Source organism: Bombyx mori, chromosome 24 (assembly GCF_030269925.1).
Source record: "Bombyx mori chromosome 24, ASM3026992v2".
Lineage (NCBI taxonomy): Eukaryota > Metazoa > Arthropoda > Insecta > Lepidoptera > Bombycidae > Bombyx > Bombyx mori.
In genome coordinates, this window is record NC_085130.1 from 9,809,066 (window position 1) to 9,823,812 (window position 14,747).

The window sequence follows — 14,747 nt, forward strand, 5'->3', positions numbered from 1 at the left end:
AATAATACAGGTCTTTGAACCTAGTGCAGACTTCAGCTCTTTCAAAGGCTTAGAAAATAAATTAAAAGGTTAATTTCCATTTGTATTTGTACTATACCTTTAAGAGAGAAATATATTATTATTATTATCTATATATATAAAAATGAATTGCTGTTCGTTAGTCTCGTTAAAACTCGAGAACGGCTCGACCGATTTGGCTAATTTTGGTCTTGAATTATTTGTCGAATTCCAGAGAAGGTTTAAAAGGTAGATAAATATGAAAATTCTCGGAACTAAATAAAGTTTAGGTCTTTTATTTATCGATTGAGGCACTACGAAGTCTGTGCCGGGTCAGCTAGTTATTCATAAAAAAGGTAAGTTAAAATAAAACAGTTGTATTTTTTAATAAAAATATTTTTATGTACAATATTCCAAGTGCGCATATTTATCAGACAGGATCTGCACCAGCTCCTGTGCAGTGCACAGCTGCGTGGCGCCGTCGATGGTCACTTCGTATCTCGGGGGATTACTGCTTGATTCTTTACCGCACGCTATTACTATCGGATATCCCATTCTGTGAACGAACATCAAATTTCCATATCCATACATAGCTAACATAACTTCGCTAACTAGGGTTGCGAGATTTTTTTTCAGCCTATAATAGGGAAATGCTTAAATAGGCAAGAAATACGGGAATTTAGTTTTTTAAAAAGTCCTTACATACGTTTAAATATATACATAATAAATAACCAGACGAAGAAGAAACAAACCTGTTCATCCCACGAATGTTGGCCCGATCTGGGAATCGAACCTGCGACCCTTGCCGCGACAATCAGGAACGCTAACTACACTATTGTTAGTCAGATTGGGTTGAAAATGTCAAATTCACTCACTTATCAGCCATGAGCAGTCTCTTTCCGATGGTGAGGCCGTGGCGGTCGTCGACCAGCACATCGGACCTCAGAGCCGGTACACTATTCAAAGCATCGTAGACCAACTTAACCTGGTCCATGCCGTGATCATTCCATTCTTTGGAGCCTTCCTGAAAATTTCAGACCCCAATGGGTGAACAAGCTTACGGCTCAAACGCCGTTAAGTGGTTACTAGAGCCCATGGTCATCACAGAGCGAATGCCAACCACTCTGAGGATGTAGTATCAATTGTATACTAGGCATAAATAGGCAGGTTTTTATTTATTTTTTTATTTCTTAGATGGGTGGACGAGCTCACAGCCCACCTGGTGTTAAGTGGTACTAGAGCCCATAGACATCCACAATGTAAATGCGCCATCCACCTTGAAATATAAGTTCTAAGGTCTCAAGTATAGTTACAACGGCTGCCCCACCCTTCAAACCGAAACGCATTACTGCTTCACGGCAGAAATAGGCAGGGTAGTGGTACCTACCCGCGCGGACTGACAAGACGTCCTACTACCAGTAATTACGCAAATTATAGTTTTGCAGATTTGATTTTTATTACACCATGTTATTCCTTAAATCAATAAAGACCGGCTGCACGCACGGAAAAGTGTCACGTTCCGCCTGAGCTTGAGCGTGCGGGCGAGAGCGCGGAACAAGCGATAGAGAGGCACGATCGGCCCAAGCGTTGACTTGTGACACATTCATCTCTCTTTTCGCGTGACGTCACAGCTAGCAGTTCGAATAGCTACTGACCCTATCACGTAACACTATCGTCCGTTAACCGACTTGTTGTTTTTGGATTTGTTTAAATAATTGTAAATAGACATGCTTTAACAAAAACCGACTTCAAATAGAAAAAAAAAACGATATTCCAAAACACATGAATATACACTAAAAACAATAATCATCGAAATCGGTTGGCGTGATATCGAGTTATTGAGTTTTTTTTTTTTTTTTTTTTTTTTTTTTTTTTTTTTTTTTTTTTTTTTTTTTTTTTATTGCCCTTGTAGGCAGACGAGCATACGGCCCACCTGATGGTGAGTGGTTACCGTCGCCCATGGACTTCAGCAATGCCAGGGGCAGAGCCAAGCCGCTGCCTACCGCTTAATACTCTCCACAAGCCTCGTTTGAAGAAGGACATGTCATAGCGCTCGGGAAACACCGTGGAGGGGAGCTCATTCCATAGCCGGATGGTACGTGGCAAAAAACACCTCTGGAAACGCACTGTGGATGACCGCAGTGGCTCCAGGTAGTATGGATGAACTCTACTCCGGTGGCGGGCGGTGCGATGGTAAAAACGAGATGCCGGTATCATCTCGAACAATTCCTCAGAGCACTCCCCATGGAACATACGGTACAAAATACAGAGGGAACCGAAGTCCCTCCGCAGACCCAGAGGTTCCAAACGATCCGTGAGACCGGGATTATCGACAATCCGAACGGCCCTCCTCTGTATGGAGTCAAATGGAAGAAGCTGGTATTTGGGAGCCCCGGCCCAGAGATGGGAGCAGTACTCCACGCGAGGCCGGACTTGTGCTTTATAAAGCAAAAGCCTTTGTCCAGGCGTGAAGTACCGCTTCGCTCTGTTGAGGACTCCCAGCATTTTGGACGCCAACTTGGCTTTGCCTTCCAAATGACTCCGAAACTGGACATCGCTCGAAATGTCGACCCCAAGTATCCCAATACTCTCGGAAGGTTGCAGGGATACTCCTTGGAATTGCGGCGCCATGACAAAGGGGTCCTTCTTCGCAGTGAACGCGCAAACTTGTGTCTTTAACGGGTTGAATTGAACCAAGTTCAATTCACCCCATTTGGAGACTCGCCCCAGAGAGTTCTCCACTTCAGACAGAAGTTTTGATCGTCTCTCTTGCACCACGCTCCGAGAGAGACTCTGATGGCCGATATATCGCGCATCCCCCGTGCTGTCATCCGCATAGCAATGCATGCCATCAATAGACAGCATGTCATTGATATACAGGATGAAAAGCGTGGGGGAGAGCACCGAACCTTGTGGAACGCCAGCGTTAATGGTCATGGTATCAGAACAGTCACCGTCTACAACGACCGTGATGCTCCGCCCATCCAAAAAGCTAGCGATCCACTTGCAGAGACCCTCGGGGATTCCGTAAGATGGTAGCTTCGACAGAAGCCCTATGCCAGACCCTGTCGAAGGCCTTCGCAATATCAAGGCTCACAGCAAGAGCCTCGCCCTTGCTCTCCAAGGCTTCAGCCCACCTGTGAGTAAGGTATACAAGAAGATCGCCAGCTGAGCGACCGTGACGGAAACCGTACTGTCTGTCACTGATCAGCTGGCGATCCTCCAGATACTTCAGGAGTTGTATATTAATTATTCGCTCCATCACCTTGGAAAGCAAGGAAGTTATCGCGATAGGCCTGTAGCTCGATGGGTCCGACCGGTCACCCTTCTTGGGGATAGGGTGGACGTGGGCAGTCTTCCATGAAGACGGAACCCTGTTAGCGCAATAAGAGAGGCGATACAAACGCGTTAGCGCAGGCGTCAGCTCAGGGGCGCACGTTTTCAGAACCACTGCAGGGATGCCGTCTGGCCCGCTCGACTTATGGACGTCCAGGAGTCGGAGTTCCCGCCTGACTGCACACTGTGTAAAGCAGATCTCCGGCAGGGAACTATCACACCGGAGGATGTTCGGTGGTGTGGCACCCCCGTCGTCCACAGTCGAGTTCGAGGCGAAGAGTTTGACCAGAAGGTCAGCCTTCTCTTTCGCACTATGGGCCAGACTGTCATCGGACTTGCGTAGTGGTGGGAGACTAGACCTGCAAAAGTTTCCTTCTGCAGCTTTGGCGAGCGACCAAAAAGCACGGCTCCCAGAGGGATAGCTCTTCAGTCGCTCGCCAATTCTAGCAACGTGCTCCGATTTCGCCCTGGCAATAACCTTCTTGTAGGACCTGGAAGCGGCGTTATATTTCCGCCTTTCCTCTGAGATGTTAGGATCCCGACGTCTCCTAGCATCATCCCATGCAACGTATGCGGACCGCTTGAGGTGTGCAGCATCCCTGCTGGCATTGTTATACCAGGGTCTGCTGCGACCCCCAACGGGCACTTCAGAGGAGGGAATAAACAATTCCATCCCCTGGAGCACCACGTCTTTAAGACGGTCCGCACAGACGTCAGGATCAGCAGAGGAAAAGCAGAACCGCCCCCATGGGTAGGATGCGTAAAACTCACGCAATCCATCCCAATCTGCTGACAAATACTGCCAAACTCTTCGATACCTGGTCGTCGTTCGACGACTAGGACGAGAGAGTGGTGTGGCAGCACGGATAAGGCAGTGATCAGACGATCCAAGTGGAGCGTCGACCACCACACTGTATCCGGCTGGATCGGTGGTCAGCAGAAGGTCCAACAGAGAAGGCTCGTGCCCCTCAATATCTGGGACACGGGTGGGCTGTGTCACCAGCTGGGAGAGGCCGTAGGCCAAGGCGAAATCGTAGGCAGTCCGACCCGGGAGGTCAGTGGTTCTGGACCCCAACCACTCTTGGTGATGAGCGTTAAAGTCTCCAAGAACCACCACCTCCGCAGATGGGTACTGCTCAAGCACGCGGTTAGTCCCCTCTTGCACATGCTCTATCAGAGCTGAACCTGCATCACTGCTGTGGGACCTGTACAGGCACGCGTAGACTCGGGTACAGCCCCCGTGATCTACGCGCAGCCACAAGAGGGACAGGTCCCGTTGTTCGAGGCTTCGTAGACGGCGACAACAGACATCAGCCCGGACGAATACACACACCCCGGCTTTACGCAGGAAGTTGTGCTCCAATACGTAGCCGGGGTATTTAAGGTACGAAGTATCATCCGGAGCAGATATCTGCGTCTCCGTCAGAAAAAGAAGGGCAGGCTGCGCCGTCTCAAGATGGTGGTGTACGGCGTCGAGGTTGCTATGTAGACCCCTTACATTGCTGAAATCCACATTAAATGTGGAATGGGGAGTCGCCGACAAAACCCTTTTCCTTTTTCGAACTTTCATTTTTTTATATATTTTTTTATTTGGAGAGTGGGATTGGGCGGGGTAGGATGTTCGAGGCGAAATCGTGACAATACCTGAATAAAGCGCGGAGCACAGTACGTGCTCGACCACGGGTTGCGTGAGCGACTGACGCAGGGCATGGAAGGGCCCCCAGTCCACCCTGCGTGCGATCGCCGGGATCCACTCCGGTCTCCGACTCCGGCACGACGACCGCACGACAGGATTTTACACCGGTTGGCGGGACAGCTTCCCGGGGCGGAGTTTAGTAGTGACACCCGGGTTCAGGTCCCCAACTGACCGGCGGGCGGCGGCGAACACCGTTTCACTGGGTCTCCCTATACCCCCGTCAAACAATCACGTCCCGCGAGCTCACACGCACGTCTGCTCCGCATGTTCCAGGTATCGCCAAGATTCACCCCCAACAAGGAAGAGGAAAGGGTAGGAATAACACTGGCTCTCCAACCCACACGCCGGAACACAGCTAGGCTATTTGGCGGCGGACTCTAGTTGGAGGGTGGTCGCCAGCCAGTCGGACAAGTCCTACCACCGATTATGTATTCGGCTCCCGTTTTGCACCACCCAGGGGTTACTTGTAGGGAATCGCGGGTTAAACCTACGGAAGCGGGAAGCAATCAACCCCCTAGCATCTATTTGTCGCGCACGTACTTAATGCAAATTTAAGACTTATATGGTTTTCTCATGGATACCATTATCAGAACTGGACTAAATTGAAATGGGACAACACGGGCAGCGTCAGCTTTCTAATAAAAACAGAATCATAAAAATCGATTCACCCAGTCAAAAGTTATGAGGTAACATAAAAAAAAAATACAGTCGAATTGAGAACCTCTTCCTTTTTTGAAGTCGGTTAATAAATCAAAACGAAACTAAACCTTGAACATTCAGTGAATAAGGTCGAATTTCGTTGGGAGAGCACTGGTTAAATAAAAACAAGCATCTAATATCGTTTACAAATTTAAATAATTAAATCAAATTTGATAATCATCAGGTCAAGGTAAACACCAACGCGTGACGTCATAAGTGGCTAAGTGGATGCCTTTGGCCACAAATGACGTCATAGCACACCTATTTTTTTATTGCTTGGATGGATGGACGAGCTCATAGCCCTCCTGGTGTTAAGTGGTTACAGAAGTCCATAGACATCTACAACGTAAATGCGCCACCCACCTTGAGATATAAGTTCTAATGTCTCAGTATAGTTACAACGGCTGCCCCGCCCTTCAAACCGAAACGCATTACTGCTTCACGGCAGAAACAGGCAGGGGTGGTGGTACCCACCCGCGCGGACTCATAAGACGTCCTACCACCAGTAAAAGTGCGCAATTTTCAATTTTAGATGATGTCCGAGGTTTGAACTGATTATTACAGCTCATACATGTTGCTGCGAGATCCCAAACAGTCTTGACACGTGAGGTCGAATATTCAATAACCTCATATAGTGGCCGTGTCACTAGCAGTAGCTTTGTGGCGATCTTATATCATGTTTAGGCATAATGGTTAATGGAATTAATATTACAAACATTTCTTGGCATAATTAATGGCATAAAAAATTTATTCAGATATAATTAATTACCTTGGGCCCAATGATGATTGCCGAGTACGGGGCTATAGCTTTCGGCCAACGCAGAGCTTTCTCGGTTGATAAAGCTTCTAAGCTCGCCGCCAATAACCTTCGAGAAAACGTGTTGTATTACGGTGACAAGTATCACAAACTGCAACATGGCGCCATTCAAAAAAAATGGAAGGGTTTTCATTTAAGTAAGCCATTGTGTTGAGAAGCAGCTGTATGGACCTTTTTTATATTTTTTTATTGTCTTTGTAGGCAGACGAGCATACGGCCCACCTGATAGTGAGCGGTTACCGTCGCTCATGGACATCAGCAATGCCAGGGGCAGAGCCAAGCCGCTGCCTACCAAGATTCTGTTTAGAAGCCACTGCAAAGATTTAAAGAAACTTGCGAAACCTTGTGATGCCGATGCCGTAACACGACATGATGATGGGCAGGGGGGGCCCCGAGGGGGGGCAGTACGTCGCCTCCAGAGCCTCACTGTACTTCGTGCCCAGGATGAACGTGTGGCCAACCTGACAGTGACACAAGGCGCTTCGATAATCTACCTCTGAATGTTCCACACTCAAACAGAAGCAGCAGAGGCCCATGATGATTAGGGGTTCGTAACGAACTGGTGGTGGGACGTCTTGTGAGTCCGCACTGGTAGGTAGCACCCTACCTATTTCTGCCGTGAAGTTGTAATTCGGTTTGAAGGGCGGGACAGCCGTTGTACTGTTAAAAGTGAGACCTTGCAACTCATGTCTCAAGGTGGGTGGTGGCATTTACGTTGTAGATGTCTATGGGCTCCGGTAACCACTTAAACTTAGGTGGGCTGAGTTCGTCCACCCATCTAAACGATAAAAAAAATGTTGACCTCGTTTTGTTGTCTATGGGCTTTTATAGCCAGTTAACTCCCATTGACTGACCCTAAATCCGTCATGTATCTACGACCCATGTTAAAGTATTTCCCCACAATAACTAGTCAAGTCTTCCCGTGCACAGATTCATTCGAGCCCTCACTCAGAGACCCTGGCTTGAGGCGGGACTCCTAAAACACTTCAACTTGTACTGACATATTGTGAAGAACGCGCGTACTATATAATTAAGATTTGAACTTCATGTCGAAAGCAATAACAAAAACATTGTCATCGTTAAATAATTTTACTGGTGGCAGGACCTCCTGTGAGACAGCACGGGTAGGTACCACCACCCCGCCTATTTCTGACGTGAAGCAGTAATGCGTTTCGGTTTGAAGGGTAGGGCAGCCGTTGTAACTATACTGAGACCTTAGAACTTATATATCAATGGTCGGTGGCACATTTACGTCTTAGATGTCTATGGGCTCCAGTAGCCGCTTAACACCAGGTGGGCTGGGAGATCGTCCACCCATCTAAGCATTAAAAAAAAACGTAAATTCTGAAGACGAATCCACAATTGCACTCTTTCTTTTTTGGGCCGGGGGTCGAAAACTCCCTGCGAGTCCCCCCACCGAGGACACGCGTCTTGTATGTGGGACTACCACCCCTTGAAAAACCCCTTGCGCCCTCGCCCAGGCGACTCTGACACCGAACCCTGGCAGGGTAGGGGGTTTACCGCCTATTCATTACTAAGGAATTTTTCGGCTCACGGGACGTCATGTTATGGCCATTCCTTTATGGTTGAAGCAGTCCGCTTATGGAATGCACTACCCTTAAGCATCAAACAATCGTCCTCGCCGGAAATTTTCAAGTTCAGACGAAAATCGCACTACCTTGCACAATAATATGGCTCCTACGATATAACTGTACAAGTTGCTACTTATTTGGTATTTACTTGCATATTTTTAGTATTTATTTGTATTTAATCGTATGTAAGTCTATCTTATATTGTATTTATTTTTCACATGTGTATTATATAAGTACATATATATTTTTATGTAAGTTTATTAAGATATAGCACCGTCCGGTTCGGTTATTCCTCTCCTTGCAAGGTTGCCTGGAAGAGATCGCTTTCAGCGATAAGGCCGCCAATTTATATCACCGACTATTATTTGTTTTATTAGCTTACTCTTTACATATGATGTTAAATAAATAAAGTGTATAGTTAGGGAAGATACAATCTAACAAGCCACCTCTATACTTTGCAAGATTTCCGCGTCTTTCCCACAGCTCTGGCATCTCGTTCCCTCATCGTTCAAGAGCGCCGCGTGCGAGCAGGACGGGCAGACTTTTATCTGGTCTTCGCCCGAGGTCGCCGCGAGCTGCCACTCGTGCGAGAAGCTTCCGCCCATATCGCCCGACGGAGCTTCCACTGGAAGCAAGCTTTGAGCTTTTACAACTCCTATGACCTTTCTGACCTTTTCGGTAGGCAGCGGCTTGGCTCTGCCCCTGACATTGCTAAAGTCCATGGGCGACGGTAACCACTCACCATCAGGTGAGCCGTATGCTCGTCTGCCTACAAGGGTAATAATAAAAAAGAATTCCGTCTATGGAGAAGCTCATATCGACGCTTGAAAGGCAAACGTGACTAAGCGACAATAACTGCTTTATACATAAATGATAGGGAATAACCTTATTCGATGCGCAAAAAGATATATATATTTCTAGGTCTATTAAAAGCATTTCAATCCAACAGCTAGATTCGTTAAAATAGATTTTTTTTCAGGTATTTCAACTTTAAATTAGTCTTCTGTAAAGTTCACGCATTTTCGCTTAGTCACGTTTGCCTTTCAAGGGTCGATATGAAGTAAGTCGCAGGCAGCTACCAGTAAGGGCTTTAGGTTAAACGTTCCCTATCCGTTTTTTTTTTGCTTACATGGGTGGAAGATCTCACAGCCCACCTGGTGTTAAATAGTTACCCGAACCCATAGACATCTACAACGTAAATGCCGCCACCCACCTTGAGATATGAGTTCTAAGGTAAGGTATAGTTACAACGTCTGCCCCGCCCTTCAAACCGAAAGGCATAACTGCTTCACGGCAGAAATATGCAAGGTACCTACCCGTGTGGACTCGTAAGACGCCCTACCACTAGTAAAATCTGTTTGGTAACTCTTCAATCTGCTGGTATCAGCAACCGCTACAATCGCCTGACGATGATGTGGCTACGCTGCCAGTCAACTCAATCACCTTTGTGCACTTTCAAGTGTAGGGCGCGGAATAGATGCTCGTAGGCGGTTGCCATCCGTCCGTAGACCTGAAGGGCGCAGTCCGAGGAGGCGTGCGCTCCGTACGCGTCCAGCATCGAGAACTCCCTCGCCCTGAGCAGCCCGTGTTTCGGCCGCAATTCGTCCCTGTATTTATTGCTAATCTATAATCACAAAAGTGGGCGTGGTGAAAAGTTTTACTGGTGGTAGGACCTCTTGTGAGTCCGCGCGGGTAGGTACCACCGCCCCGCCTATTTCTGTCGTGAAGGGTGGGGCAGCCGTTGTAACTATACTTGAGACCTTAGAACTTATATCTCAAGGTGGGTGGCGCATTTACGTTGTAGATGTCTATCGGCTTCAGTAACCACTTAACACCAGGTGGGCTGTGAGCTCGTCCACCCATCTAAGCAATAAAAAAAAAGTCGTCTTTTCGCATTAAAAGTGTACAATTTCACAAAAATATACGAAATTTTGTTAACATGCGGAATCATTTGGTATCACCAGTATTTTTCTAAGTTTTTTTTTTTGGTTACCTATGTTTTGACTACTAAATATTAAAGAAATTAATACATAATTTTATCTTACTTTAAAAGACAGATAATGTAACTGGTAAAAAATAAAAAATAAACGTTGCAAAGATGGATAACTATTAAAAATATCACATGTTAAACCTTTAAAGCACTCTTCTTTAAAATTAGTAAGTTTTGAGATTATCTTATACCTTTAAACGAGCAATTCTTGTATATTAATATATATGTATATAATCTGAATCTCGGAGACGGCTCCAACGATTTTCATAAAATTTAGTATACTGGGATTTCGGGGGCGATAAATCGATCTAGCTACGATTTATTTTCAGAAAATGTTGTTTTATTCGTGTTTTCAATAATCAACTCTTCCCGACATCTATTGGCGAATAATAATACTATTTTTCTTAATTGAGGGCAACTGACCGCTTTAAAGACACAACAAGATGGCGTTATCAAAAAAAAACCGAGCAAAGCTCGGTCATCATTTAGTACAGTTTTAGTGCGAGAAGACGATATGCCGTCGCCCTGACAATCGGTGGGGCGCAAAAGTACTGGAGTGGAGACCTCGTACTGGACGTCGTAACGTGGGCAGACAGTCAACGAGGTGGACCGATGACCTGGTCAAAGTAGTCGGTAGAGATTAGATGAGAAAAGCAAGAGACCGAAGAGAATGGTGTGCATTCGAGGAGATATAAATTCAGCATTGGGTGGACACGGATTGAAGAGGAGAATCACAAAACGATATTGTTACGCCGGTAAGAGCGACGCCATCTATCGCCGAATAGTCGAACGAATATCGAAGGATCCAGCTGCACCTAGAACGCTCGAGAAGTACAACGCCATCTATTGTCAGATAGCTATATATGTGAGCCTATCCTTAAGTACATGTATTTTTTACATGGATATCAAGTTTTAAGTCAATCGGATGCACGGTTCAGTAGTTATAACGGAACATCCGTAAAAACCACTGTAGATTTATATCTTAGTATAGATATAGATTAAATCACTAAGAACAGTTTAATTTTACCTGATATAATATAATCGGTAGTTGCTTGTATGAGATCGGCTTGAGGTCTGACAATAACTCCGCGATTGCCTCTTCGTATGTCTGCAAGGATACAATAGAAAGAAACATAAAGAAAAAAAATAGTTGAAAGACAACCTAAAAAAGACACAGGCATAAATCGTGATGCCAAATTGAAACACTTACTTACGGTAGGACCTCTTGTGAGTCCGCGAGGGTAGGTACCACCACCCTGCCTATTTCTGCCGTGAAGCAGTAATGCGTTTCGGTTTCAAGGGTGGGGCAGCCGTTGTAACTATATTGAGACCTTAGAAGGTGGGTGGCGCATTTACGTTGTAGATGTCTATGGGCTCCAGTAAACACTTAATACCAGGTGGGCTGTGAGCTCGTCCACCCATTTAAGTAATAAAAAAAAACACTGCTTTTTATCGTCTTCGTATTCCTAGTCAGAGTAATCATCATCATCATCTCAGCCTGTCCACTGCTGAACATAGACCTCTCCAACTGATGTCCAGTGCGGCCGTTTTGTTGACACCTGTATCCAACGTGATCCAGCGATTTTCACCAGGTCGTCGGTCCATATGGTATGTGGCTGTCCCAGACTGCGCTTGTCAGTACGTGATCTCCACTCGAGGATCTTTCTGTCCCATCGGCCGTCTGACCTCAGCTTGCTGATGCAAGTTAGGATATTACTAATAATAAACTTTATGATTCGTCACAGAGCCTTGATACTTGTGAAGGAAAAAATCAAATAATCTGATGTTGTAGTCTGTGTTTAAAATGTTCAAAGATCACACACACATAATAATAATAATATATAGATGCAGTTACAATACAGTAAAAATGTGATATGAAAATCAATATTGAATTGTTAAGCTATTTAGAGTAACTCTAAATTTCGTAAGCGAAGGGCAGAGATCAATGACCAGACGACCCTCTTAAATCTTATATTGATTGGAAGCAAAGCTTATTTTTATTTCAAAGTGTGTGAGACTGCGATTTAGCGTTTCAAAGATGTAGCATCAACATTTGGGTTTCTAAGGGCTGTGCTAACCTAAAGGGATACCATATATTTACTTAAATTTAAGCTTGGCTCTGCCTTTTTAGCTTACCACAGATCAACTTTACCGAATCTCGGTCAAAATAAATATAACATATTGCTTAAGAGATTCTTAAAAAATCATACCGGAGCCAACAGATATTTTTTGTTGTGTCTATCTTCCAGGGTCAATAGCTCTGCAGCAGCATTCTCCAGGCGGCCAGTCTTCGCCCACAGCCCCGCTGACGTGAGAGCCGGCAATGACAATCTTTGCGCTCCAGAAGATTCTATGCAGGTTTTAATGAGGTTCTCAAGTTTATCCAGTGCTCTACGTGCCAAGGGGAGAAGAGTGAAGAAGCCAGACGTAGTTGGGCGGACTAAACCACATTCTAGTAACAGCTGTAATTACAGGTATTATTATCTTCATTACTGAAGTAATCATGTATTTCAGTTTGAGAATGGTGCAGTCAATGTACTTCTATAGTACTGAGACTTAGAACTTATGTCCTGAGGTGAGTGGCAGCAATTATCTTGTTGGAGTCTATAGACTACGGCAAATAGTAACACCTAGTAGGCCGTGAGCTTGTTCACTCATGAGCAATAAAAAGGCAAAGGCATGGAAATTATTTTAGGAAACTATTATGGCTAAACTTTCCTTTTGGTTCCGTCGATTTGGAAGTTCACAATATTTTTGTAGATAGTACTTATAAATAAAAAGCTTTTTGCAAAATTTCAAGTTGCGGAGACTCACGGTTTACGAGATAAAAATTTTTAAAGTTTCCGTAAATATTAGAAAAATCGTCAAGGGAGGTTTTACATTTGACGTTTCACATTCCATTCAGGGTAAGCGTGTATTTTGTTAAATTTTATATCATGTTTTTACCGAAATATATTTTATTATTTTAATATATTCACATAGTAAATTTGTTGTAATTAATGTGCATTGTAAATGTTTCTGTAATAAGCAATTAAATTGACTTTTTTACACAAAAAGTAACAAAATTTTGTTTATACTGTGGAACAGAACGTGAAATGACGCTTTTTTTATAGCGTTTAAATATGGGACAGATGAGATATGTCATGAGATTAAGAAAGTCATAAAATCATTTGGCCTTTAAGGACAAGAACTTCAGCAATGAAATATGCGACTAAGGAGAAGAAAATCATTTGTGACTTTATGTTGCTAGTATACAAATCCCATATGTCATATTATTATATTGTTTTACAGAAGTAGTTAATACATATTCAAGAAATACTTCCACGATGAAGAACTAACATAATATAATCTAGCAATACAAATTTCTCATAATAGGCCATTTTACAAATTATGTGTATTATTAATACCACCATTTTAATACATCTTTGAAGGTTACGCCCGATCCACTAACGGTGCTTTTAGGTAATTCAAGCACCGGTCACCGTTCTCGTCGAACCCGTCGCTTGCGACGAAGGGCTCGACGAGTAAATTAACTCTCAGACACAGCCCACTGAGTTTCTCGCCGGATCTTCTCAGTGGGTCGCGTTTCCGATCCGGTGGTAGATTCTGCGAAGCACGACTCTTGCTAGGGTTCGTGTTAGCAACATCGTCAGGTTTGAGCCCCGTGAGCTCACCTACTAAAGTTAGGGCTACGCTGATATAGCCGCTAGGGCTATCAGCTTAGGTAGGAAAAAAAAAAAAAAAAAAAATGAAGGTTGGGAAGTAAATTGAATCTTCGATCTCATGATGTTTGAAGATGAAGCTGAGATGTTCGTGTCTATGGGCTCATTCATTAAAATAGTTTAAAATAAGGAAATTGATGGGAAATAAAAAATAACTAGATTCAATTAGTTTATAAAGTAATTGATGACAAAAGGTTTATTCGTTAGCTTATATTGGCTAGTAAGAACAATGATAAATATATTGTAATAATAGGAGTTTTAGGATAGTCGGTCTGAAAAAAAAACCGCTTTTTTCGTGAAAATTTCAAATTAAAAAATAAACTTACCTTCTGACTTTTACATGTTATTTCCGTGTTCTTTATCTTAGCATTCTTTGGTATTGTTATAACTGGTTGAAATATACGAGATAAATATCTCATTGTGATATGAAATTTAGTTTTTATTGTGTTTTTTTTAATTAATGTTTTTAAAATTGTTTAATTTTAAGAGGTTATGTTTACCAGCTGTTTGACAGTTTTGCGTTTTGTAAATGCTAATACATATAGTATAAGCCTAAATTTTATTTTAAATGTTAGTAACTCATCTCGCGAATTGTATTAAAATAATTAATTTTACGAAGAGGTCAGAGGTAGAGGTAGAGGTCAAAAGCATCACTTTGGATCACTACATAGTGTTATGCCGATAAGAGTAACGCCATCTATCGCCGAATAGTCGAACGAATATCACAGGTTCCAGAATGCGCGAGAATTACAACGCCTTCTATTGACAGATAGCGGAAACACAATACTAGAGATGTGTGGAATATTCTCGATAATTCTAGGGATGATGTATCGACTATAAGCGTTGTAGGGATGGCACGCAGTCAGTCAGTAATCGGAACTACTCGAAGCGATACAGC

At 44.0% G+C, this 14,747-nt stretch overlaps 1 protein-coding gene across 2 annotated transcripts; it reads right to left on the reverse strand.

Annotated features, from left to right (window-relative positions):
* Positions 1-356: 356 nt before the first annotated feature.
* LOC101736571 (probable proline--tRNA ligase, mitochondrial) lies at positions 357-14,520 on the reverse strand. Of its 2 annotated transcripts, none has more exons than XM_004926308.5 (9): positions 14,176-14,520; positions 12,338-12,589; positions 11,155-11,235; positions 9,581-9,761; positions 8,584-8,762; positions 6,888-7,006; positions 6,498-6,594; positions 873-1,021; positions 357-553 (listed from the first exon to the last, which is right to left on the reverse strand). In XM_004926308.5, the coding sequence occupies exons 1-9, from the start codon at positions 14,266-14,268 to the stop codon at positions 397-399; spliced, it is 1,308 nt and encodes a 435-aa protein (XP_004926365.3). In that variant the 5' UTR covers positions 14,269-14,520; the 3' UTR covers positions 357-396. The 2 variants fall into 2 exon arrangements, with proteins under 2 accessions (XP_004926365.3, XP_062531746.1); XM_062675762.1 differs by lacking the exon at positions 14,176-14,520 and adding an exon at positions 13,538-13,863.
* Positions 14,521-14,747: the final 227 nt, after the last annotated feature.

Bases quoted from the DNA above. Each gene is read 5' to 3' on its own strand.
- LOC101736571 (XM_004926308.5), bottom strand. From the start codon at position 14,268: ATGAGATATTTATCTCGTATATTTCAACCAGTTATAACAATACCAAAG. The intron at 9,762-11,154 runs GTAAAATTAAAC...TTGTGATTATAG, and splicing joins TACCGATTATATTATATCAG to ATTAGCAATAAATACAGGGA. The intron at 6,595-6,887 runs GTTTCGCAAGTT...GTTTTCTCGAAG, and splicing joins TACGGCATCGGCATCACAAG to GTTATTGGCGGCGAGCTTAG.